Source organism: Egretta garzetta, unplaced genomic scaffold (genome assembly GCF_000687185.1).
Source record: "Egretta garzetta isolate BGI_Z169 unplaced genomic scaffold, ASM68718v1 scaffold35, whole genome shotgun sequence".
Taxonomy (NCBI): domain Eukaryota; kingdom Metazoa; phylum Chordata; class Aves; order Pelecaniformes; family Ardeidae; genus Egretta; species Egretta garzetta.
Window position 1 is genome coordinate 2,231,614 of NW_009259730.1, and position 26,226 is coordinate 2,257,839.

At 42.5% G+C, this 26,226-nt stretch overlaps 1 protein-coding gene across 1 annotated transcript in view; it reads right to left on the reverse strand.

Moving 5' to 3' along the window:
• LOC104126864 (ethanolaminephosphotransferase 1) overlaps positions 1–26,226 on the reverse strand; it is a 39,965-nt gene that overhangs the window by 1,271 nt on the left and 12,468 nt on the right. The window contains exons 4-8 of the mRNA XM_009639472.1: positions 25,198–25,466; positions 17,089–17,197; positions 6,527–6,575; positions 4,057–4,237; positions 23–205 (exon numbers count right to left, since the gene is read on the reverse strand). Coding sequence (XP_009637767.1) covers positions 23–205; positions 4,057–4,237; positions 6,527–6,575; positions 17,089–17,197; positions 25,198–25,466 — 791 coding nt within the window. The remainder of the gene's footprint in view (positions 1–22; positions 206–4,056; positions 4,238–6,526; positions 6,576–17,088; positions 17,198–25,197; positions 25,467–26,226) is intronic.

Consider the following 26,226-nt stretch of genomic DNA (forward strand, 5'->3'; position numbering starts at 1 on the left):
TGCTTCAGAGGCGCCCGCTCACCACGCAGACCCCGTAGTGCACGTGGGCGGCCGTGACCAGCACGGTGAACACGGCGAGCACCGCTTCTTCCATCCAGCCCAGCAGCCCAGAGATGGCTGCGTAGACCACCAGCGCCAGTGGGAAGAGGAACCAGTGGAAAAGCTCCGGCTGGGTGCTGCTCATCTGGCAGATGATCACCTTGCACTGTCGGAGCAAAAGGGGCCAGGTGAGAAGCGCTGGGTCAGCCCGAGGGTCTAGGCAAAAATACATCCATTTTCTCTGTTGGTTGCTTTTCATGAGGGGAAAACAAGGCTGGAGTTCAAAATGGGGCTTGTTTCTAGCATGAAGACTACTATAGATACACCTGTGTGCCTTATTGTCTGTGAGCCTTAAGGGACTTTATTACAAGCAATTTAAAATACACGCTTCTTTTCTGGAGACAGTGTTTTGGCATGCTTTGCTTTATGAGACGAAGCACATCTTCACAAAAGGGGAGCTGTTTGACACCTCATGCTTTCACACTGGCTTGTAAAGTTGTGATCCCGAATCAAACGTGCCACCACTTAATCACTGGGGGAGCATACTGGTATTTTAATCACATGGCATGACAGAAATATATTCTGGTTCATTGTACAAAAGGGAGGGAAGGTAATATATGCCACTTTTAAATCCTGGTTTTCTTTTCTAGCACTCCTTCATGTACTAAGAAAACATTTTCTTGGCTTGATCATGGCAGTGGACTCCCTGGAGATGCAGCTGGGGGCCCAGGGAAAGGGATCCCACTCAGAATGGCAGAAAAAATTAATATATGGTGCATGGTTTAACTGAAAGCAATTAGCTTAATTTTACTGACTTCTTGAAAGATAATGAGTAGAAGTTCAGATTTTTAAAAACCAGTTAAGCACGCCTAAGTGTTTTACCTGGTTTAGACTCCTTAAGAAATGTGTCTCATATGTACTGTTCTTTTTTTTTTTTTAAAAAAAAGGAACTTAGCCACATCTGAAATACTTTTTCCATTTAAGTTTATATCAAAATTTAAATGTGGTTAAAAATAGTTTTTATGTATCCTGAAAACAGTAGAAGAATGAAAAATTCATTCCCTGTGCAGTGCCTGAAATCCTATGACGGCAGCAGTAGGAGTCTGACCATAGGGAAAAAATACTGGCTTTACTGTCTGTGCTGTGGAAGCTGAACAATGCAAAAATAAACCATGAAAAAATAATAAACTTTCAATAATGCAAGAAGCATTTGTATTTAATGTAAATATTTTTGCTTACAATGCAGTCAGTATTGATTATGAATTTTTTGAATAACGCTGGTTTTATGAGTCCTTTGGGGATCATTCCAGAGGGTATCAGAAATTGCTAAAGCAATCTATATGCTATAACTTCTCTGGCTGAATAATTGCACCTGCCCAGAGGTTGGATTTCACATTGTTTTAAACCATTATTACACCCTGTTAAGCACGGTGCTCAATTTTTCATAAAGATTGCTTATTAATATTTGGAGCAATTCACCTTCAGTCTACCACAGGACTGCAAAATGGACTGTGCTCTGCTCTCCTCCCTCAATTCCTTATTCCCCCTGGTCCTGAAGCACTGACTCACACTACAAGGGAGGCACAAACAGCATTAGGAGATGAAAGTGCTGGAGTCTGGAGAGGCAGACTGGAAAGAAAAGGTAAAGCTATGGGAGTATGCCCTGTGCTTTTCCATCCCCCTTGCCCACATCTTGCAGTGCTACCCTGGCCTTCCTGCATTTAAACCTCTAGCAGCTGTGGTTTGTACCCCAGGGTAGGTCCTTAGCATCCTCTCTCCTACCGTATCCCCTGGGAGGTTCCTCATGAAGCATCTCCTGAGTCTGAGCTGCCTCTGCTCATCAGCCGGCCACCGCGTTGGCCACTACGCTCCTGCTACGGTGATGGCTGAAAGTCCCCTCTGTGGGACTTACCCACTCTGTCCCCTCCTCCTGGCCTCAAACACGTGCCCTGGAGCGCTTCCTAAGGGGGAGCTGGGACAGTTGTGCTCCATGGTGATTTGCTCAGACCTGGATATTTCTGAGAGGTGCCCTACAAGCAAATCTCAAAGCAAGGTCTGAGCATCTCGGCAAGAGAGGTGGTGAACACATAGGCAGTCCAGCTGCCAGCCATGGGGACTGGGGAAAGAAGTCCTCCTCTCAGGGATAAGCAGCTTTCGGTTTTTAGGCCTTGGAGACCTTTATGCCTTAGTCTAGCTAAAAATGCTGGAAATGACCCATTTTTCTCTCTGCTCCCAGGAGGACATCACCTTCCCTACTCATCCTGACATTGCACGGCTATAAGGCCAGGTCCAAGACCACGTGTTTAGCCCAAGGGATCTGCTGGGCAACTAAATATGTTGCCAAAGGCATGAGACATTTGAGATACTGGCAGGTACAGAAGCGTGAGCTGCAGTTTGTGGTCTACAGAACAGATAGTGGAAACCCAGAGTGTCAGAGTATCATGGAGAAGAAAGGCATTGCCATGACAAGCCTTACTCTGATGCTGGAGGAAATGTGTGTGTATAAGGGACCAGAGGGCGTGAAAGGAAATACAGGCTTGTTTCTCATTGTTAAAATGTTACAAATTCCAACTAACGCCCATACATTTTTAACGCTTGCTTTTAAAATGTTAATAATTTCCACTAACATGCATACATTTTTTAATTCACGCAAACCTCTAACGCTCCAGTAGATGTTTCACTAAAACCAAACACCTGAAGAAAATGCATTGCACTCACTGTCTAATAAACCATAGTCTACAAAGAAACTTCTGGTTTGCCATGCTATTTTTCTTCTGCAAGCATCCTGCCACAATTGCTCTCAGTTTGTTAAGACGTATATGCAGAACCTGCCATCTGCCAAACGCTGAAAGCACCTTCCTCACTGGTATGAAATAATTGTATTTCTCGTTTAGGAATCTACACTGTTCTCTTATGAAAAAGGGATAGATTAGGTAATGAAAAATACATACAATAAAACTTATACTTCTGAAAATAACCTGTTGTGAGATTAAATCCTTAAGATGGAACCGTTTGATTTGTGACCCTCGGAAATGTACCTTTATAGGATATATCTAACAAGCATCAGAACTATAATTTCTTTTCCGTTCCTGAATACAAATTTCTAGAGGCGTTATGCTTGCTCTTTTGAAATCCCACATTTTCAAAGATCTCTCTCATAATACAAGGCACTTCAAGCCTTTCACTTTTTAAATTGGACGTAGCCTTGCTCAGTGACATGCTTTTAGATGGTGTTGGAGACTTTTCCTCAAATGACACGAAGTCAACTATCCTTTAGGGTATTTTAGCAGTAATGGAAGAACACCTTTCTACTTGGCTGCATCTCCCTCACCTCTCTCCTGGCAAGAAGAGAGGCAAAGGGCCTCCGTCGGCAAAGCAAGCCTGGGGTTAACTGCAGTGCTGGCTGTCCTTGTGATTACTTCACCGAGGTTTAGGCTGCCTCACAGGCATTAAAAGGGGAAATTGGTCATGATGATGTGGTATAGGAGAAACTAACCTGTGGGCAGAGAGCCATTGCAAGGCCCCTGCACCTCTTTATGTCTTTCCTTATAAAAACGCTTATTCTGAACAGTGATGGGAAAATGCGGGATCAGCTGAGCTGCAGGATACAGGAATGCATGTACCACGCTAATGGGCACAACAGCAGGTGAAGGCTACAACCCCTCTACTCCTGCTGATGCTTGTGTTGAGCTTTCTTTTACTTTAGCCAGGTTCTCAGTTCTGCCTATGTGTCGGGGAATATCTGTTATATTTCTGGAAGTAAGGCTCTTCATAAACTCCCCAGAAAAAAAAATAGAACCCTAATAAAAATGCTAGGCTGTGGTAGAGTAGGTATTGCGGTACTGTAAGTGTCCAGACAGCTGCTGTGGTATGTTTTTATACAAAAGAGGGTAACACAGAGGTAGAAGACCGGTGTGATTCTGCTGAGTTTTACCTACAGTTTCTGTTCTCGTCTGTTTATTCACATAAAAATAGAAAGCTATCTCTAAATAATATCACCACCACCAACATACTTACAATAACGTTTGAGAAAGCAACCCCAACCATCCATAAAAAGATTCTTGGTTGCTTTGCTAATATGTTGCCTGGAGATAAAACCACCCAGACTGTAAGGAGAATGAACAGCAGTAGAGGTGACACAAGAGGTAGGAGTCCTTCATACAAAGAATCATTCTTCAGTGTTTTCTTTAAATGTGCTCTGTAAATAAATACAGTCATTTGATGGAGTAAGAAAATGTATCCATTCTATTTCCGTACAGTAACTTCACACTCTAGCCTAAACTCAGCCCAAGAATTCATCTTGCAACACAACTACCTGTGCAAATGTGCTAGAAGCCCAGGCACTTTAGGAGAAATTGTAGGATACCCAAGTAACATTTGCTTCTGGGATAAAAATTACATAGTTTTATTCACGCAGCTTCTGGTCAGCTTCACCAGCTCATCATTACACACAAAGTGAGCCACAGTAGCTCTGTTGCTGTAGCTGTCATCCAAATGCACAGTGTGCAGGCTTGCGGTGAATTCAAAATATGTATTTTTTATATATGACTTCAGCCAGTCCGTCCACGTTTTCAGTGGCAACACAGTCAAGCACATGGCTGGCAGGGATTGCTGTTGTTTAGGTCTAGAGGTGATGCTGCCAGACAGTCCTGCGCCATTGCCAAAGTACAGCCTAAGGGGGAGGCTTGTTTTGCTAATTAGAGCACAGGAAAAGTAATGATGCACTGTGGGGTTTTTGGATATTTTAAGCTATTTTTTAAAGGTAATACTATTACAGGTAGTAAGTGACCATATTTTCTGTCAGCTAGGAAAAAGGTAACTGGAAGATCACGAGCTTTTGCATCTATCTTGCATCTTTCTCACTCAGGCAAAACTCACTGAGAGGTTATAAACGGAGTAGGAGGTTTGATTTACTGAAGTTCACTATCATTCAACCGTTTCTTCATACCAATAGTTTGGAAGAGCAATTCTGTGTTTGAAGTGTACTGGGAAATGTCCCGTTTAAAATCTCTGAACACCGGTATTTATCATAGAATCATAGAATTGGGTTGGAAGGGACCTTAAAGATCATCCAGTTCCAACCCTGCTGCCATGGGCAGGGATACCCTCCACTAGACCAGGTTGCTCAAAGCCCCATCCAACCTAGCCTTGCATTTATAGAAACAGCTAGACAAGGATCCAATCATTATCTTTCTCATTCCAAAAAAGAATATTCTTTTGATAAACTAACAACTGAGAGCAGGTAGCAGGATGAAGAAAGAGAGGAGATGATTGGAAAACTCCAATTCCTCATCACCAAATAACTTGTGCATGCATTCTTCAAGCAGCTCATACTGGACGCTTAGAATGACTGTGCTCTTCTGTTCAGAGGAATGATAAACCCACCAGAAGGCTTGAGAGAAACTACGTCAAATGATGACTTGAGAAGGAAAACACCAAACAAAAGTCCTGACATGAGAGGAAGGAAAGCAAAAAATAAATGTTCAGCGGGGCAAATGGTGCTACTGCCAGGGACTGACATGCCCAAGGTGCTGTCCTCCTTCTCCCAGTCTTCCCCAAACCAGAGTCCCTTGCACCACTGGTCCCCAGCCCCCTCAGGCGGCTGCTCCCAGCACCCTGCCCCAAAGCCTGGCCTTTCTGTGGGTCCCCCACCTTCCCAGCCCCACATCTCCTGACTCTCCACTCTTCCTGCCCCAAACTCGGGGCTATTCATGCTTTTATTAACCACACTGAGTACTGTGACATGAAAAGGGCTGCGTAGGAGTGATGCGTTATTGTCTTACAGTCTCCAAAATGTAAATGTTAGTATTAATTTTCACTAATTCCTGAAGACAGGCAGTGACAGTCCCTCCGTCAGGACACTCAGGATCTGAGACCTGACGTGACAGATGAGTGAAATGAGCTAGGAAATACTAGAGGAAGGCAGGCAGAATTAATAAAAATAGGCCATCGGAGTATAAACTAACTGTGTATAAAATGCCTAGGTGCAGCAAGCCAACTCTCAGATGTAATCACAGCTTGCCACCCGCCTTGCCTGTATCTGATGGCAATTACCTGCAGACTTCATACAGAGAAGAGCTTTTTACAGAAGGATCTGGAAGACAGTAAAGTACTTCATGGAGTGTGGGATGATCAGCTACAGGATTTTACCTAGTGCAGGCACAGGTTACAAATCACATTTGACTGGGAATAAAATGCAGTGTTTATAGCTACAGAGCTTTCATCAGTTTACTCTGCAGGATCAGCATGAGACTGCCTGGAGAATGACAAGTGAAAGGAAGAGGAGAGGAATTACAAACACGGAAAAGAAACCAGTCAGATTCTCAAAAGTGACCAGAAAAACCATTTACTACATTATCAGCACAGCATCTGGCTGAAAGAAGCTCGGCTACATCAAGCATTACATTTATTTCCCAAGGGAGGCAACTGTTAAATACACAGAATTTAACAGGAAGGGATAGAACTTACTTAATGTTAATTAACTTACCTGTGAATGTTGTATAGTGTTTGTGGAAATGAAAGAAATAAACTGAAGCCTGGAAGAGAAAAAGATTCATATGTAATGACATGCAGTCCTGCTACACTGATGACGTCAGAGTTTTCTCGTATGATAACAGAGCGAGGGTGCTATTTTAAAAATGCCTCGGTATTCCTGTACTCATTACAGGATACGAACTGAGTTTGGAGGCTTTAGGCCATACTAAAATCTTGCTCATTTTTCCAGAAGTTATCTGCTAGAAACAGTTGCTGACACAGATTTTCTTGTGTAATGAGTGACAAGACTGGAAAGGTTTTTATGAATTCTGATGCAGTTAGTAGGCAGGATCAGCTATTTGTCATACAGGTTCCTCTGCTGGACCCAAGAAAGATCACAGCCCCATTTTGCATGAACTGCTCTTTGTGTAGAAAAAAACCCCCAAATCTGACACCAAAAGCTTTCCAATGGAGTATATAAAGACAATTAACCTCAAACAGGGCCGCCCACATTACTGGGGAAATAACAGGTTTATAGTTCAATATACTAACGTTCAACTAATGATCTGCTTTGCTGATACAATGGCTGAAGTGAACTAATTGTCACGATGTGGCCATCATTTGAATTTTTTTTTAACATGGCTGTGGACTTTCTGGAGCTCAGCTTTAACCCCCAAAGGACACGCAACTCAGCTTTGCTAACACTGTGCCCAGCTGCATGGCTACCGGTACCACCGGTACCACCAACACAGCCGCTAGCAGCCCCGGAGCTGCCTGAAGACCCAGTTGTACCCCATCTAACACCCACATCCCAAATGCATTGGTCCACCCAAGAAGACCTCAAAGCAAGAGGTCAAAGAAGACCTCCAGCAAGAAGTGGAAGTTCAAGATTTAAACGAAAAAGCAACAGTATTAGTCAGCCTGACTGGTAAAATTACATATAATCCTTTTTTAATCTGTGACACCCGTTTTCTATGTGTTTCCCTCCAGAGCTCTTTGGGTTTGGTTTGGGTTTTTCCCCTGCTTTCTGTGTATCAAGGGCTTTTCCCTGGTCTGTTTGCTGCTTGGAGATTGCTCTGGGTAGCATATTTCTGACCAGCTTTTATATTATAAGGCATGAGGCTTCGGTTTGGTACACTAAATTAATACATAATTCCTATTTTGTTATGGGCAAGGAAAGCACTCTCACGTTGTAAACCTTCTATTCTTACCTTAACAAAATCTCGTTTAAGAAACACAGTGCGCTGGTTGTACAGAAAAGTAGCAAACTTTAAACTCATTATTAGAAATCAGGAAAAATAAGAATGAGCAGAGGAAAGAACTGATTTCAGATGACTTTGTACTGGGGCTAATGTGGCATAGTAGACTCTCAAGAAATGTCAGTGTTTACCATTCAGTCCTCATCAAAGATACACCCAAGGGTTTAGCACGCTCCGGCCAGAGTGGCAGCTCAAGAGAAGGAAAACTAAAAAAAGCAGGAATAGCCGAGGTCAGGGTTGTTGGAAAACAGAAGTAGTAAGAAGGGATACAATAGATAACCTATTTCTCCAGTCTTTCTAGTTATCTTTAAAGAAGAGGAAACAAAGAACTGGAAAAAAATATTATCCAGCCCGTGAAAAATTTCAGGTATTGCATTTTTCCATGTTTACTTCTTGGGTTTGCTTTTTAAAACAAGTAAGATAAAGGGCTCTGCTTCTTTACTATGGCAGGAACTCCATATCAAACAGCTGAAGGATGTGCAATTGAAGTAATATCCCAAGTATTCTGTAAATATATTTCTAAAATTTGCAAGCTTAGTGCCTTCAGAATGATCTGTGTTTAATGTGCGCTCCAGCTAGCTATGTTTTCTATTAGGCAGGGAGGGCTAGTTCAATAAAATCTTGAGTTACGTACAGCAGTTCCAACATCTGTATCACATTAGAGCAGACATGAGACAAAACATTGACTCTTGAGGTTAAATCTAAATTTCCTGCTGCAATCCTGAAGTTTGATTTGTTAGGAGAAAAAGCAACCGAGAGGAACAGAAATAGAGACTAGAACTAGAAATAGAATTCAAAGAGCAATGGTTGCCAACAATTTGTTATTTTTATGAAGTGCCATTTTATTTAGAAATAACATACTGACCACAAACAGTCCCCCGGCTAGCTAAAAGCCACTTTCCGAACGGGGCAGTTACACCAGTTACTCCTCCACTTTTATACGGCTTCGCTTTTAGCAGAGCGAGAGCTGAGGATGCAGCAGGGAAAGCAAAGGGTGTTCCCCCGTTTCTTATGGGATTTTCAAAATTCCATCATTTCCTACAACATGTTGCTTTCACATCTTTTTTTAGCTAAGGAGGCCTAGCTTGGGGGCTGCTTTTGGTACTCATTAAGGCTGCTTTTTTAATTGGCATTAAGGATCCCTTTGTGCCCAGGAGCTAAACTGCTGCTTCCGCAGGGCTGCCATTCCCCGCTGGGCTGGGGAACAAAAGGTGCAGCCTGGAAAGCAAACCCACTGCTGTCTCTGGCGCTCCGCCACCCAGGCACTGCCCAAGCCATGATGGTGGAGCTTTTTTTTTGTTGGTTTTTTTTTTCCCCTCTAATGTCCTAAAAGCACATATTTTCTTTCACAATCATTAAACCCCCCAAGTTCAGTGTATTAGACATTTTTACCACCCCGCAGAAAATCAAACTCATCAAGTGTCTGTTAGAAGTATTACTGCTGTTCCAGTGGTTTTTAATTTCTCCTTTAATGTTTTCCCCCCTTTTCCAGCTGATTTAAATTCTGAGACCCAAATGGAAGAACACAGGCCTGTATTAAAAGCAGAAATACTAAAGCACAGATGGGTGGCACAGATATGCACAGGGAATTCTTGTGTCAGGCGAGGCTGAAGGTATCAAGCCCAAATCCTCAGATTTAGATACAATCCTATGGTCAGTCCTCTGCCTTGCACTATCTTGACTCCCTTTTCAGAGAAATAAGCATTTGCAAAGCTCTTGATCAGGAATTATTTTGTCCATATTAAAAAACAAACAAAAAAGCGAACAAAACCCAACGCATTCAAGAATTCAGGATTAAGAGACATGTCAGAAACAAAGGTATATCTTGTTTTCCAAATATGTATGTAAGTATGTAAACACACAGATATGTACACATATGCATATATAGAAATATATACATGTAGTTTTATATATATACATGTGTGTAAAAGGGATCAAAAAGATCATTCCCATCACTTCTAGTGACAACTTTGGATTTCATTTTGCGCTTTCCAATTCAATTCCAAAAACTCTAAGATGATACTTGTGTGATATGGCTGAATGAATTAAAAACCCGAAAAAACCAGAAGCTAGCATGTGATGGATACCATGGTACATTTGTCCCCAGTGTTAGACTAGACTAATAGTAATGTATTTAAGTTTAGTGACATGACAGCATCTTAAACCATGCCCTAAAGACTGCTGAGGACCTGCAGCCAGCCAGGTGACGTTTCCGTGACACGCTGCGGTTACTCAGTGCGGCTGCTGTACTCGAGTTAATTTAGGCATTTCTGCAAAATCCAGACTCATTTGCTGCAGAGAAAGAGAGGGCATGGCCAGAAATGGGCTGCTGACACTGCTGTCAGTTCGGGAAAATGCTAGTTCAGTAACCAACAGAAGAGTCCCACGCTGGCGCTCGGGCAAAGGTAGAAAGCCGATCACAGGGAGCCAGGTTCCTGCGTACACCAAATTTCACAGTCTGTAAACACCACTAAATATAGAAGCAACTCCAAGTAGGTAGCCAAGACACCTAAACTGCTATTTTTAAACAAATTATACTGCTTCAGAGGAAGGACAATGTTTATCTTAGCTGTTTATCTTCGCCACACCTTTGCTATCGTAAATCGCATTTGTTGGTAAGCTCCTGACAAGTGAACCACCCTTAAACTGTCCTAAGAAAAGCACCGAAATATTATTTGTTAAGAATTGGCTCTTCCTGATAGTTAAAAGTTCAAAAACAAGACAGTGCAACACAGGGATGTAATTTTGGGTGAACACTGCACTGGAACCTGCGGGAAGGCATTCAGGAAAGTACCCTCCCATCCCTGCTGTGCTCCCTCCAAAAAAGACTCCCCAGAGCATTCCTCCCATTTGGGCAGCAGTCAAGAGGCCTGTGCAGACCTGGGCGTATTGCAGAAGTCGAGCTCAGTAAAAATCAACTCTTCAACAGCAGGCAGCTGTAGTTGCACTTCAGCCTGCAAATGAAATACCATCGCCCTCCTCTCCTGTTCAACTGCCCATGGCTCCATGTGGCCTTCTTCGGTCTAACTGCTTGGCCTTTCCAGCTCTAGGTTAATAATTCATCATAGCCAATGCTTGCCTTAAAGAAACGGGATGTTATCATTTACCTTTCTTAGCCACCAGACAAAAAAGTAAGATTAAAATTATTTAGGCCTCAATATTAGTTTGGAAAAATCTTAAAATACTTCTTCCACTTTTTTTCCAAATTTCGTCCGCATTTAGAGCAGCTAGACACATGAAAACATCTTCACACACTGAATGTTTAGCACACTGATCAGTGCCTGGAAGCAAGCTTCATCCAAAGGTGAACATTTAGAAGCACTTGTAACTGGAACAGCAGCTTTTTATGGAATAGTGTGATTTTCTCAGGCATGTCTTGAGAAGACAACTCTTTTAATTGGTTGTGCAAACAGATAATTGCATATTGAGCTGCCCACTAACTACAAAATTGTGTTTTATTATTATATAAAATGGCCACCTTAGAACCACTTAGTAACTGGAAGGAAAAAAAAAAAAGCTTAGAAAATGAGTATATAATTTTCAGACTTAATTGAGCCTGCAAAGTCTGAATACATTAAGCAATTTAAGGACAGATGAAAAATACACCCAGAGAGATCTACATGGTATGAAATGATTTTACAGGGATTAAGTGCACAGTGTAAACATGAGCACTGTGTTCGTGCACAAAGTTGATGCATGGTTTGGATGTTTCGCATCTAAGATACTTGTTGAGTACAAACATCGTTAAGGGGATGCATTTACCATGCTTGTTGATTTTATAGCTTATTTTCAGTGTCTAAGGAAGTACACACCATGGTTTTCTCTCTCGAACTGAGCTGCAAGCTAACAAATAGCATTTGGAGGGATTTAGTACAGACTGGGAAATTAGTTTATGGTTATAGATGCCTCTTTGATGTAGTCCTGTTCACACAGCACGTGCACATCACTCTCTTTTTCCGGGCACAGCAAGAATTGAGTGCCAGAGAAATGTTGCCTTCAGTTGAAAAGCCCAGGCTGGCTTCCAGGAGAAGTCTCCCCAGGTGAGCTCTGCTGTTTGAGTTTCTTCTGGGGCTCCCACCGCCCATGAACCAACTCCTCACAGCTAACGCCGCCGAACCCGTTCCCACCTGTAATTAGCAACCCGTGGCACCGCTCTGCCTCCGGCCTTCAGCTCTGGTTTTCTGGGTTATTCTGGCCGGTTCAGACGAGTTACCCCAAACATGAACTCAACTGCTTTTTCTTATATATATTGCGAGTGACAGGTGAGTATTTCACACCCTTTACTTCAACAAAGTCTCGTGCAATCTGTCACAACAATGCTTTAATAAATGCTAAATTGGTGACAGACACCTAGAAGCCAACTCATGTTAAGCACACTTTTCAAACAAGGCCAGTCAAAGCCTGTCAGAGTGATAACATTTTGAAAACGTATCACTTATTTAACATTTAATCATTCAACTATCCATCAGTAAGGCAGAACCATCAGGCACTTTGCAATGGGAATGATAGGAAATCACTACAGAATGACTTACCTGTATGAGGTGGAAACAATTTATAATTTGACCGTGGCCTCCTAAACGTTTTCTGACACTGAAAAAAGGGCAGGCTGCTGTATAATTACCCACTACAAGGACTTGTGTGTCCTACTTTGATACATAGGATATAGGACACAGTGTAAGGACAAGGCACTCTTTTAGATGGATAACTGTGCTTTCCCCCTGTGACAGAATGCAAATACTTGGCGCGTTTCAAATGTGGCTTGGTCTCATCATTAGGTTTTTTGCTGCTATTATGTTTTCATTTATGCATTTACTCCTCATTTGATATACCTAAGTAGCTCAGAGAAGGCGTGAACCTCAAGGAGCACACACTCTGCAAAAGTCAGCACAGAACCCACTCCAGTACACACTGTAGGAAAAAATTCTGAATGCTTGGGTCCATCTCCAAAAGACAGTTTCTAGTTTCAGATCTCTGACAGATGTTAGTATTCCATTCACAATTCATGTTCAAACCTAGACTTTGGAAATTCATCTCAGCTTTGCCACAGGCTTCAGTAGCCACACCTGGGGCACTGTTGACCGGATAGAGTGGACTCCAGATAGAGTGGAATGCCACCATCTCTGGGTTACAGAACTGTCCGCCTCATGTCCCAGACACTGATGAAGTACCACATATCCACTCCGTGCTTCAGTGGTCCTTTAACCACAAAGCCTACTCTTGTGGTTGCAACTAATACTGAGGAGGAGCAGGAATCTTTCTGTGCATGCAGGAGTCATTTCTCCAACCTGGTTTCCTAAAGAATGAAGCTGATGTGATAACACTTCGCTTGCTTGTGTGCATCCTACCAGAACTTCTGAGCCCTCTGGTTAATTCTGAACAGATTTGACAGACTGAAAGATATTTCCAGTAAGTTGCATGGACATGAACAGTCAGGTAGAGGAAAACAGATATATAAATGTATCCAGTGAGGAGAGGATTGCAACCTGAACTAAAATTTTATTACACGTTATAAAAATCTATCCCAGGGAGAGCAAACACAAATGTCTCAAGAATGGGAAATGCTTCATTCAGAACGTGCACCTATTATAGGTCATTTAAGTGCAATGTTAGACAGAAACCGTCATCAATTAGTAATGCTGCTCCCTGAACTACTGATGTTTATCTCTCAGTGAAAATCTTCTTATGAAGGCTATAGTATTACTTGTGGTAGTAGACTTCATGTGGGAAACTGACTGTTTTAAAATGCTTATTGTAAATATTTTAGATTGCCCTCAACCTGATAGCACAGCGACAGGGAATGCTAGGCATTCGGGATACCCTGGAGGGGCAAAAATAAATGATAGCTGTCGCCCCAGTGCTGCCCTTTGAAGGGACCCTAGTTAGCCAGATAATGCTATGGGACAATTGCGGTTAAATCCCAAAAGAGATTCTGGAGTGTCATCCACAGGAGCCTTGCTGAGAGCAGAAGTAATTAGTTCCAGCTGAGCACACAGGCCCAGAACTGTAGAAAGGTCTGGCTGCTTTCAGGCTAGGAGAGAAAAGGCGTTTCTGCCTAGCAGCCAGGACAACGCGCTCTGGGACCAGGGGAACGGCTGCCTGCGTTTGGTCGGTGTGCAGCTAGGTGTGTGTTTGGGAGCTGCAGGATGGAATTGCATTCACTGCCTGTGAAAATTATGGGTTTCTGTTTGCTGGGTAGCTGAAAAAAAAAATTCCATGAAATACTATGCAGAAGTTTCTCTGCTTCACAGAGGAGTCCTCCAAGGTCACTGTTCAGCAGCCCGAGACTTGGCCTTCCTACAGGTGTTCACCGAGTGCTTGACATTTCCCAGGGACATGCGTAAAGCTCTCTTTTGGGAGGCTTTCCTAAAACATCTAATCTAAACACCGGCATTGCTGCACTCTTATGTATATCTTTGTGTGTTCTGGCACCTGATAAAAATTCCATTCCTTTCAGCGAGTGAGCGTCACCTGGTGATACCACAGTTTCCTCTGAGGAGGTGCTTTTGCAGAGTTCATCCTTAGGTTACATGTGGGCTAGTCTTCTTTTTTTTTTTTTTTCCCAGAAACTCCAGGAAAGACATCTGAAAAACTCCACTCTTGTGCATCTCGTCTGGATTTCTTCCCACTACAGAAGGTACTAGCTAGAGCCCAGCTGCTCTCGGAGAAGTGACGGCTCAGCAGCTGAACTCCTGTTGTGTACAGAACAGTAAGAGCATGAAACGAATGCCAAGTATTGATGGAGCAGCTACGGGTTCATCGTTAGAAGGACCACTAGTGACTACTAAATGCCATCAGATGGTTAAAGACAGCCAGTTAGGGTTTAATGGCTCCTCTCGGGGTCCTGGGAAACTAACTCATAAAACCCATCAGAGGCCCACTACATCGCTTTTTGGTTTTTAACAAGCCACAAAAGCATTTAACTGAGCGTGCCAGAGAGTGGGCTCTTAGATACAAATGGATCTGGCTGAGCAAGGCACGCCTGCTGCAGCCTCTCGAAGGGAGAGAGCAATTTAATATTCCCGGCTGCTCGGCCCTTGGTGGAGGTTAGACCAGTACTTTTTCTGCAGTCACAGTGGGGTCCTGCAATTTACTGTGAGCTTCTAAAAACTTTGTATGTCCATATTCCCTGCACACAGGTTATCCAACGCTAACCACCTTCATCACTATTGCTGAGCTGAGATTTGAACCTGTGGTGAAATGGCAGTACTTTCTGGATCAGCACGATCCTCAGGGGAAGGATTCTGCTTCTTAAATATTGAAATTTAGTGTCTGTTTTTAAGAGATTTACTAAGCACTGTGACAATTTTGTAAGATAGAGGTAACCAAGATCATTTCTTGCATACTTTAAACCCATATTTGACTATAAGCTGCGAAAGTTGCCCTGTTAATGGCATTGCAGATAGTGTGCAAGGGACAATGTTTTTAAAGAAATCTTTTGGCTCTTACTTATGCCTACTCTGCTTGGGACAACGATGGAAGAAATACTCAATTCTCCGCTCACGGATCCGTCCATGCAAGCGTACCACATGAGACAGATAATGCTATCGGAACAGTCCATCAGACCTTGCTCTGCAGCTGGTTTTGGCGGAGTGTGAAAAAGGCTGCTTGCTGCTGCAGATTTGATGACATCAACATGCTTCCCTACCACAAACCTTCCTAACGTGTCAAACGGTTTGAATTAAACCTTCACCCATGGCTTCCCAAGCGCAAGGGAGGCCATCAGCGCGCGCACCGAAGGAGCTGTCATGTGCCTTGGTGACAGGAAGAGAAGCAGCGATGCGCGGGGCGCAGACCACGCGCGTGCACGGCGCCAGCCCATCCTAGCGCCTAACGCCAACGCAGGCCTAACCCGATGCCTCTGGGAGAGCCAGCGCCCATCTCTCCCACGCTGGTGGAGCTCCTTCCAGAGCACAAATCCTTCCCTACCCCTCAGTGCCCTGCCAGCCACCAGAGGGCATTTCATAGCTACGTCTCTGTCAAGCTGAATAATTGGTTCACTACTGAAAAGGCAACCGCTGTTTTTTCCTCTTCCTTTCTTTCTTTTCCTCAGAGTGCCTAAACCACGTCTCTGAATAATTGGTTCACTACTGAAAAGGCAACTGCTATTTTTTCCTCTGCCTTTCTTTCTTTTCCTCAGAGTGCCTAAACCAGACCTGACAAAAAAAGAACCAAAACCACCACTGTACAATCTTGGTCACACACAGTCAGTTTTATACCCTGGGTAAATCACAAAGGACTGTCAAACCTGTGTCCTTGTACACACCGCTCATTAGAAAGCACAGCCTGAATGCAGGGTCCTTTCCAATCTGGGAATTCTGGGAAGCATGGCTGAGGTTGGAGGCTGCTGAAGACCTCTCCATGCGAAAGGGTGGTGAGACCACATGCCAACACAGTGGATTCAGAATTTCCCCCCAAAATGCTCAGATAGCTCCTAGTTAAGAGTCAGCGTTGGGTGAGCATCTATATCCAAACTCTCCATTTCACTCAATGACTGAACACACTTTGTGGGATCTAAGTCTAGACTGCCTGTGTCAAACACTTTTTTTTTGGTGCCCTCTTCTCATCACCTGTATGCTCATATAAAAAGCCCTAAAATTCATATGCTAATTTCCTCCCCTTCCAAGCAACACATCAAAGCCATTTCGCGTACACACACTTTTACCTAGGATTACCATGTTTTTAACTCATTAAAACATAACTGCTCTTGTTCTCAGCCTAGCTACAGCAGTTGAAAAATGTTCAATGGTTATTTCAAACTACACTGACAGTATCGAATAACGAGCAAATAGGCCATTTCTGTCTACACCAAATGCATCGCTTCTGTTCGGAAAGTAATTCCGAAGGAGAGCTCAGAAACTACTTGGCTCTTTTTCAGATTGTGCCTCCTAAGATTATTTAAATAATGCCTTTACTCCTATCCATAACGTTTTGGAGCATAGTGTGCTGCGGGCCAAAACATTAAACTTACAGTATATATAAATGTGAGAGACATTTTACCTGGCACAAGGAGTTCCTGAGGCTCTGTGAGCCAGCCAGCCAGCGCACTGCGCTGAACGGCACGTGCAGATAAGGAACATTTTCTGTATTATTTGTGTGCAACAGATAGTACTTCAGTGAGGAAAAATGTTTCCAGAAGGATCTACTTTTTGAAAGTTTTCCAGTATTAGTCCTTTTTTATCAGCTCTATTCATGTGGTGTTTGGACTAGCCCACACTTACAAAAGCAAAAAAGAAAAAAAAAAAAGAAGGAAATACAAGAAATATCTAATAAAAAGAATTAAACAGCAGTACAGTTTTGCACGGATCTGGACACCTACCTATAAGCAAGATTACTAACGCGTCTGCGATGTAATAACCAAACAAGAAAGGCTTCTGCCAGACTTCCACACCAACAGCACCGGTGAGCAGATATGCTGCTATTAATACCTATAGAAAAAGGAGAATGTATTTTCAATCCTTTACATCTAAAGGCACAGAATTTCGTTTATCATCTTAATACAAACACAAGAGTAAAAAAAAATCTGTTATTTGCCTCCTGTCTTCACTTTACGGGACCTTATGCTGCCATCCCCAAACACTTACTTCTAAGCAGCGAAGCAGCTTCCAGGGTCACCAACAAAATTATTTAAAACCTATGAAATACAGTAAGCAAGCAACTTCCCTCTGCTAATGTGTGCATCTGTTTGTATGTGCTAAGTATTACTGACTTACCTTTTCAAAACACCTGATTTCTAAATGCCTTCTTAATGCCAGGTCTCCCCACTGTACATGCACTTTCTTATATTTGCATGCAGACTTCAGAATTAGCAATGTGGGTTTTTTTGCAGCTCAGCCCCCTGAGCTGATCATATCAGAATAACCGAGAGGGGAAAAAAAAAAATCTAAGCTTACCTGAAATAATAAAAAAATGCAATTGAATGTGAAGAAATAAAAAGAAGGGGAGGGAGCTGAAGTCTTACTTGATTTTTAAGTTGTTTGACAGATAACATCATTACAGGACACAAAAAGAAACACATAGTCAAACATCATTAGGAGTGAAAGGACTCATACACAAGACGCATGGGTCACTTGCTGAAGTGCCACCAGTTTCAGTAGAGATGTAAAAGTAGTTTCTACTCTCTCTTCAGGGTTAATTTTGTGACCCAGCTGAGGCCAGAAATCCTAATGCAGTCAAAACCCTATAGCTCCTATAGCAATACCTTTCATGCTCACCACTTACAATTTATCACAGAATGATAGAACTATTTAGGTTGGAAAAGACCTTTAAGATCATCAAGTCCAACCGTTAACCTTACTCTGCCCTCCCACCATTAAACCATGTCCCTAAGCACCTCGGCTACAGGCCTATGGCACAAATCGATGAAGTTTTACCATGTTAGGTGTGTAATGTGCAAATGTCATGCAGTGGTTCCCAAGCCCTTGTGCCCTTGATCCCACCTCCTCAAGGGACCCCGCTCTCCCTTGAAACCCAGCTCCTGGCTTAGCCCAGGCCACCCAACCCCTGCAGCCCCTTCCGCTGCCAGCACCCAGCCAGCGGCACTGCTGCCCCACTCCTCCAGGCTATGTTGTTCGCAGCTGTTTAGTTTTCCTATAGGACTCATAAGGGTCTGTATGTTTTAATGCTACATGTCTCAACCTCCTGAACTATTCTAGACTTGGACGAAGAATGAATTGCGAGGTCTAAATTAAAACAACTACGGTACTTATAATGCCATTTAGAAGACTGCATATTCATCTATTTATTCCCAGGTAATGTTCAGTAACTTTTATATCTTCCATTCAATACAGCTGCTCTCTCTGGGATGATAAGTATTTTCCAGCTTTACCTGTAATAGATTTTACTTTTTTTTAATTTATTTTTTTAAAATACTCTTTTTTTTTTACTATGTTATTTTTTTTTTCATTTCTAACTTCAGTAACACATTTCCAGTCTTCTAATAAATTAATTGCTTTAATTCAAAGGTACACTGAACATCTCTTTTTTAGATAACAGGCTGTTTAAGATCACAGATTACTAGCAGAACACTGATGTCGCTTGAACTGCCTATTACACGTAGATATCACTATATTTGACTTCATTTACTTCTCTGTATCTAAATTCAAGATTCTTGCCCTGTCAGTATGTAGCTCTTTAAGAGTTCTGCTTGAACGTGGCATCGCAGAGCTGGATGTTTGAATTGCCTCTGCAAGAACAAGGAGCGCAACAGCTCTGCAATGGAGAAGAGCAGGCACAAGAGTTACAACTTGGGCTGCTGAAGACGGTGAGTCAAATTTTGGTCTAAATGAAGGACGTGTATAATGGATTTTGCAACTGACTACAACCAAGCTAACATTTGGCTTTCTGAAGAAATTGTATCGTGTTATCCATAAGATGTGACGGATGGACTCCTGCCCCCATCGAAGTTGATGGCAAAACTCCAGCTGGCTTTGATGGAGCCTGAATTCACCCTCACACATTGAATTCTGAACAGACTTTTTTGGCAAGTGATCAAAGCGGAACATCAGTATTACCCGTTGTTACAGCCAGTACTTTTGGCAGTGCAGTCAGGAGTATCGCTGTCGGATGTCAGCACACCTCCAGGAACAGGAGCGTCAATGCAATGGGCTGTCTCAGGGGAATCCCCTGCCCTGGGATTTGGTGATGCAGCGCTCACAGGTTGAGATTGCCTCTTATTTAACAGATGTAGGGTATGCAAAAACACTCTTTGGCTTCAATTTTTGGTGTGTTGTTTTTTAAGGACTCATAACTTTGACTTAACTGAGGCAGTCTCAAAGACCTCCTTTAGAAAGCTGGAAGGATGAGAAAACGGCTGCATCCCTTGATCTAAGCTATATTAGCAAAAATTGAAGGTTGTCAAAATTATTAGACAAAAGCTAAGTATATTAATCAGTTGTATAAAGTGTTTTTAAAGGCACTGCTGGGAAAAAAAAAAAAGTAAAGCAGTGTGCCTAAGTGTAACTGATTAATTCTACTTAAGAAAAGATACCCAGGTTTTTTTACTCAACCGTCTGGCATCGGTTGGCTTTAGTAGGTTTCAGATATAAATGTAGTCTTTAGCACATAAAAATAATTGCAACCTTATGTAAAATGAGAAGTCCAAATTAAATAACACAAGTAAGTTAGCAAGTTAATGTCAGACATATACAATCTTGGATTCCAACTCACTGCAGCATCTGACCAGCAAAATTTTGGCTTGCTAAGGCTTTATCTATGAGGAGGAGGAGTACTTATGCAGACAAAAATCTGCAAATACATGGTGTTAATTTGTAGGTCCTTTGATATGGCTGTACAGCAGGACAGCTGGTTTCTGAGCAGTGGCTCCCTATCTTGTCACAATTTGTAAATCACAGCAACATACTCACATCTGTCCTTCTGTCAAATCAGAATATTACTTCTTTAATGTGGCATTGGGAGAATTCTGTATAAGCATAAGGCAGTATAACTCCTCAAAATCTCCTAGCTTCTAGCCTTTTAACTGTTCTCTAAAAAATTCAGAATCACCATCTCTTTCATGTCTTTCCACTACTGCAGGTGTAAGCTTTGTGACCAAAATATTCTACATTGTGCATGTGTGCACATACATTTTTTTTCTCCCTAATGATTTGCCATTTCTGTTTTACACACAGGCGCATTGGGTATGCTGTACTACACAGGAAAAAAAATCAAACCTTTTCTCACCCTTTTAAAAAAATATTCTGGTTATGCTTTAATTCTTTATGATTCCACAAAAAAAATTACATTAATTTTACTGTAATATTCACTTTCACTAGCATATCCCAATAGCATTAATTGTTCATGTGAGAAATATTTTCCATTAACACAGTACTCAAACTGAACAGCTAGAGAGCAAAATTATTTAAAACAAGGTTACTTCTTTCCTCTGAAAATAAATGTGATGCCTAAAAAAGAACTAATGATTTCCTTCAAGTGATTTCAATAGGAGTTAGCTTTAGTGTGATTTTAATTTTTTTCTCAGTGAATATCAGTGAAAGTTAATATCTTTTTAACTAAAATAAAAAAGATTCTGAATCCTGATAACATGACCAAAAAATTACACATTTGCGTCTTCATTTTTCTTTTCAGTAGAGACTTTTTTCTTGCCCCTCAAAAGAGACAGAAGTTTTTAAAAGATGTGATGTGCCCTTGCATTGCTTGGGATTTCTCTTCCAGTTCCTGAAACACTGGCTACCACAGTACTTCCCGGGAAAAGGTCACATGAAACATATTTCAGCATGAGTTTTGTAAACTGCTTCTCAAAAGAAAACCTGGGATACAACACCCAAAAGATCTCTTCCCCTGTTTTGACTGGAAGGAAGGAGAAAAGTAAGTTCTACAATGTTTAAGTCGCTACCTGCATCATATACTTCATTAATTTGGAGTTTCAAGGCAAGCAGCGTTCTCCCTGAGAGCCTAGGTGGGACCATCCAAAGCCATGGGGCAGGACCAGCTGGGAAAGCATCTCAAACCAAAAACCTGGGGCTTACGGTGGAAGCACCCACGCCTGCAGGGACGCCTCTTCATAGGATTTCTGATCATCCTCTCCTTACAGGGCTAGGGCAGGGCCAGCGAGAGCTGCCTCTTGCCTTTCCCATTGCTACTTGTTCTTCTCTGCTCTTTTTGAGCTTGCCCTCTTGGCTGGGGAGAGTGAGGGGAAGGAGGGCGGAATCGTCTGGGTCACTCCAGCTCTCAGCTCTTATTTTCACTTTTAAATTTTTATTTAAGAATATAAAGGGTACCTCCCTCTTATGCTTACAGCAGCATCGATGTAAGCAGTGGTATCACTATATCATATTAAGGAAAAATGAATATTTTGTTCCCCTACAATGAACTCACCTGCAGTGGCTTATGAAAAAGCAACAGCAGGATTAGCGGAGTGTTGCATTCAGGGAATATTAAAATTTTCAGGAGAAAAATAGATTCTTAAACAATCCAGAGGATGTCTGTGAAAATTTACATATGGCAGGAAGCCTGAAATTTTCATTTCTCAGGAAAGCTTTGTCTTTTTTGTCTCCAAGAAACTTAACTTGCAGGTATTCTCTTTCTTTGGTTGGGCTTGTGACAAGACTGGAGAAGTCTGGAGAAGAGGAGGCTGAGGGGAGACCTGATCACCCTCTACAGCTACCTGAAAGGAGGCTGTAGTGAGGAGGGGGTCGGCCTCTTCTCCCTGGTAACAGATGATAGGACGAGGGGGAATGGTTTGAAGCTGCGCCAGGGCAGGTTTAGGTTAGATATTAGGAAAAACTTCTTCACTGAAAGGGTTGTCAGGCTCTGGAATGGGCTGCCCAGGGAGGTGGTAGAGTCCCCATCCTTGGAGGTATTTAAAAGAAGGATAGATGAGGTGCTTAGGGACATGGTTTAGTGGTGGGATGGCAGGGTTAGGTTAAAGGTTGGACTCGATGATCTTAAAGGTCTTTTCCAACCAAAGCGATTCTATGATTCTATGATTCTATTCTAAGACGTATCCAAGAACATAGCAAGGGTTTCTTTTCCAGTCTTCTCTTCAGCCCATGACTTTTGGGGGTTTGTGCTTACTTGAAAGCACCTGGAATTTGTCTAGATAATACACTGTGAAGAGGCTCCTCTCCCTGCACCTTTTTCTGCCCGCAGAGGAGCCAGCAGTAGATAGCTCCTTGTGCTGGAGGGAGGACGGGGGAAGATGCCCGGGACTCTGGATCCACAAGCATAACACTCCTCTGACCAAGCACCTCTCAGACACATTACAGCCATTTTTCGAGTTTACACACCATGGTTTCCTATAAATGGCTGGCTGCTGTAATCAAAGCTAATTGGAGTGCCAATTACAGCCCAGCTAGTGCAATTAGGCTACCGATTCTGACGAGTCATCAAGTCGCAGAAAAATGTGAGCTGCATAAGTCCCACAAATTTCTCTGTTTATACCGAGGCATTCTTTCCTGAGGAACAGCAGCTCTTTTCACACCGCAGTTAGCACAGAGCCGGCGAGCCGGCTGGCTGTGTCTGTACACAGCGGAGCTGACTCAGCACCAGCATCCTTGGGGAGCTACGTGCCAGTTAAGCTTTCATTAAGGTCAACAGTTATCAATTTGCACACTTATACTAATTACTGTATTTCCTGAGCTTTGTGGTGATAATGAAGCCCAAAGTTCCTGGCTACCACAAATTTTAAAAGCAGAAGCAGGGGACAAGACCACCTGGATGTCTGACATGCCAATGCAATAGCATCACGTTGTCAGTGAAATTATTGAAGACAGAGCAGAGAAACACATTCCTGCAGCAATCCAGCTAGGAATGCCACGGAGGAAATAATAGTAGACTAAATGCTGGGAATTCATCTGAAAGTAGCTTGCGAGTGCTTCCACCCTCTCTGCCTCTGAATGTGAGTGTGGGAATATCTGGCAGAGAAGTGGGGGGGGGGGGGGGGAATCAGCAAGGGGAACGAATGTCACCCTTCTTACTCAGCGTCAGTTCTTTGCTAATATCCTCAATATCCTCTCCTCCAGGTAGCTGGAGATGAAGAGCTACCTTCCATAGTGCACACAGCATGTAAAAGTTGCTGAATGGGCTTAAAAAGGCAATGTGTGTAGGGGAATTAAGATCTTTTCCTAGACTAGTTAGTACAGCCAGAAAAAAAAAAAAAAGTTATGTACTCTCTGGTGTGTATGAAATGTAGTTTGAAGTAATGGAAAAAATGCTGCCTTGATCTACAGATCCTGTCTTTGCTTTGTTCATGGGCAACCACAACTATAAAAGCTAATTTTTACAGATGGGAAAACTGACATACAGGCATTTCGATAGTACAGTCTTCCACCACTGTTTGATGAGTGTGCTATATAACATCAAAAAATCCTTACACTTATCTGCTTATCATTTTGACTGTAGGCAAATCATCACAGAAGTTCCCAGAAAGCAAGCACGCCGGACCAGCTATTCAGCATCAGAGGGGAGCAGGAAATAGCACTTGTTAGCACCTTGCACCCAAGTTAATCAAAGCAAAGTTTACAGACTCCACTGCAAGTCAGCCTCACCACAAATCTGTCAGGCAGGGAAATGTTATTACCACTATTTCCCAGATGGGAAAGCAGCGACAGAGGCATAGGTCACTAAAAGGCACTGACAGAGTTAACAGTACCGCTCCGCTAGTTGATGCACTCCCATGTTTAACCACTGATACAGTTCGGATGCTGTAGCAATCCAAAAGAGCTTTCTAAACATTCACATGTATATCCACAGCGATCAACTGAAAAACAAGTGGAATTGGCTTGAACTTAGCTATTCCTCTCCTGCTGGAAGAACTTCACTAAGAAGCCTTGCACAGACATGGCTGAAACTTGTAGACCAGCTGGCTGCCTAATGTCTTAGTCCTGGGCCAACTTCTTCTCCCAGAACCTTTTTTCTAGGGGACAAAACAGATGCACCCCAGCTGGACCACCATCCCTGAGTTGTTCTCAAACCACTGGATTCTGATTATGTTTACAGCAATACATCTGCAGCCATTAATTCAAATACAATATTTCCATTAAAACACATATTTGAATATTTGTCAAACTTCTTTTCAATTATGTAGATTTGGCTGTACCTTTCATCTCATGCCTGTGACAGGAAGCTGACTAGGACTGTGCTCTTCAGGCTGCAGGAGCCTGGCTATCTGAGAAATAGATAAGCCAGCCCAGAAATCCCAGCACTGGGCCCTTGGCAGTGCAAAGAGGTTGTTACTACTACTGCTGCTACTCATTTGTGCACTGAGGCCACCACTCATCGTGGTGCCCCGGGCATGTTTCTGAAAAGGTCCACCTCGAGGTAGGGCTGTAAGCTGGCCAAGAACTCAGCTGGGGACTGGCTGGGGGCTGACACGTGCTTCATGTTACTGAACATCATTCCTGGAGAGGGAAACCTCTAATGGTATGACTTTGGCTTTTTTTCAAGGGTAAAACTCACTTGACAACAGTTAATGCTCGCTGTATAGGTGCAATGCTATTTCCATTACTGCATTCAATGTAAGAAGTGGTAGAATCGAGAAGGTCTAGTATCGTATAACTGTATAATTACTGTTAATAAATACTGCTTGGGCTAGTTCACGTTGTGCCTCAACCTAGTGCTGGTGGGAAAATTGCTTATGGCTTCAGATAGCATAATAAGTTCTGTTAATACCACAAATCAAATGCAGTTAAATGACATTCTCATGGGTACTATCTGACTGCTAGGCTTGCTGCATGTGGGTTTTTTCCTGCAAGGCAATGAATCTCTGATGCTGACAATTTGCTCGAGAGCGTCCTTTCTTTGCAAACACAGGAAATATTTCTGAATTACTTTTAGGGTTATGCTATTTCACATTCAAAGTCTTGGCCAAATACATTTGCCGTGAGCTCTATTTTTCTGTTTCTGTAATATTATGAAAACACTAACATAGTTAAAAAAATAAAGCCAAAATATGAATGATAATACTTACCACTTGGCTTATATCGTATCCCCAAGGAAGAAAAAGAACTCCTGTGTTATATTTCTCCCAGTGCGAACACATAAAGTTAAACAAGACAATACTTAAATATATATACATTGTATATACAGAAACTCCAGTTGTCCCATTGTCACGGGAACAGACAGAAAAAAAAGAAAGCACAAAAATGGAGGTAGCCCAGCTATCGAGCCCATGGTCAAATAATTCTCCCAGAGGAGTACTGGACTGAGTCCTTCGAGCATGTTTCCCATCTATGGAGTCTAGAAGGATTGCAAAAGGAAAAGAAATAAAGAATTAGAGCACAACAAAAGGAGAAACTTTCTTCACATACACTTCACTACTGCCTATATAACATATGGTAAAAAGGCACTGATGACAGCAAACTGAAGCACAACAGTCCCTTCAATACCAACATGTTAGGATTGTTAGCTCTTAAACTAAATGCCATCTTCCTTCTAAGCTTTAGAAAGACACTTATAATTACTTGTCCCCAGTGGTCTTTAAACACTTTCATGTGAATCCCTACAATCAGTTTTTTAACAAAAGTGCTGAAAAGTGTCCATAGGGCTTCCAACCTATCCATTGGTGTTGTGGACCCTCTGAGACTTCAGACTGCTTGTGGGGTAGATTCCCTAAGGCATTTAGGCTGCTTGATGCTAAATGCCTCGATGTCTAACAGCTACGTGGCAGCCTCAAGGAGCAAATTTTACAAAATGTATTTATCTGTGTGCCTGTGTAAGATATTTTAAAGAGTCTTTCAGTTGAAATTTTAGGATACAAGAGCCAGCAGTGTGCCCAAGTGGCCAAGAAGGCCAAGATCATCCTGGTTTGTATGAGGAATAGTGTGGCCAGCAGGAGTAGGGAAGTGATCGTGTCCCTATACTCCGCACTGGTGAAGTTGCACCTCGAATACTGTGTTCAGTTTTGGGCCCCTCACTACAAGAAAGATGTTGCATTGCTGGAACATGTCCAGAGGAAAGCAACCAAGCTGGTGAGGGGTCTGGACCACAAGTCATACGA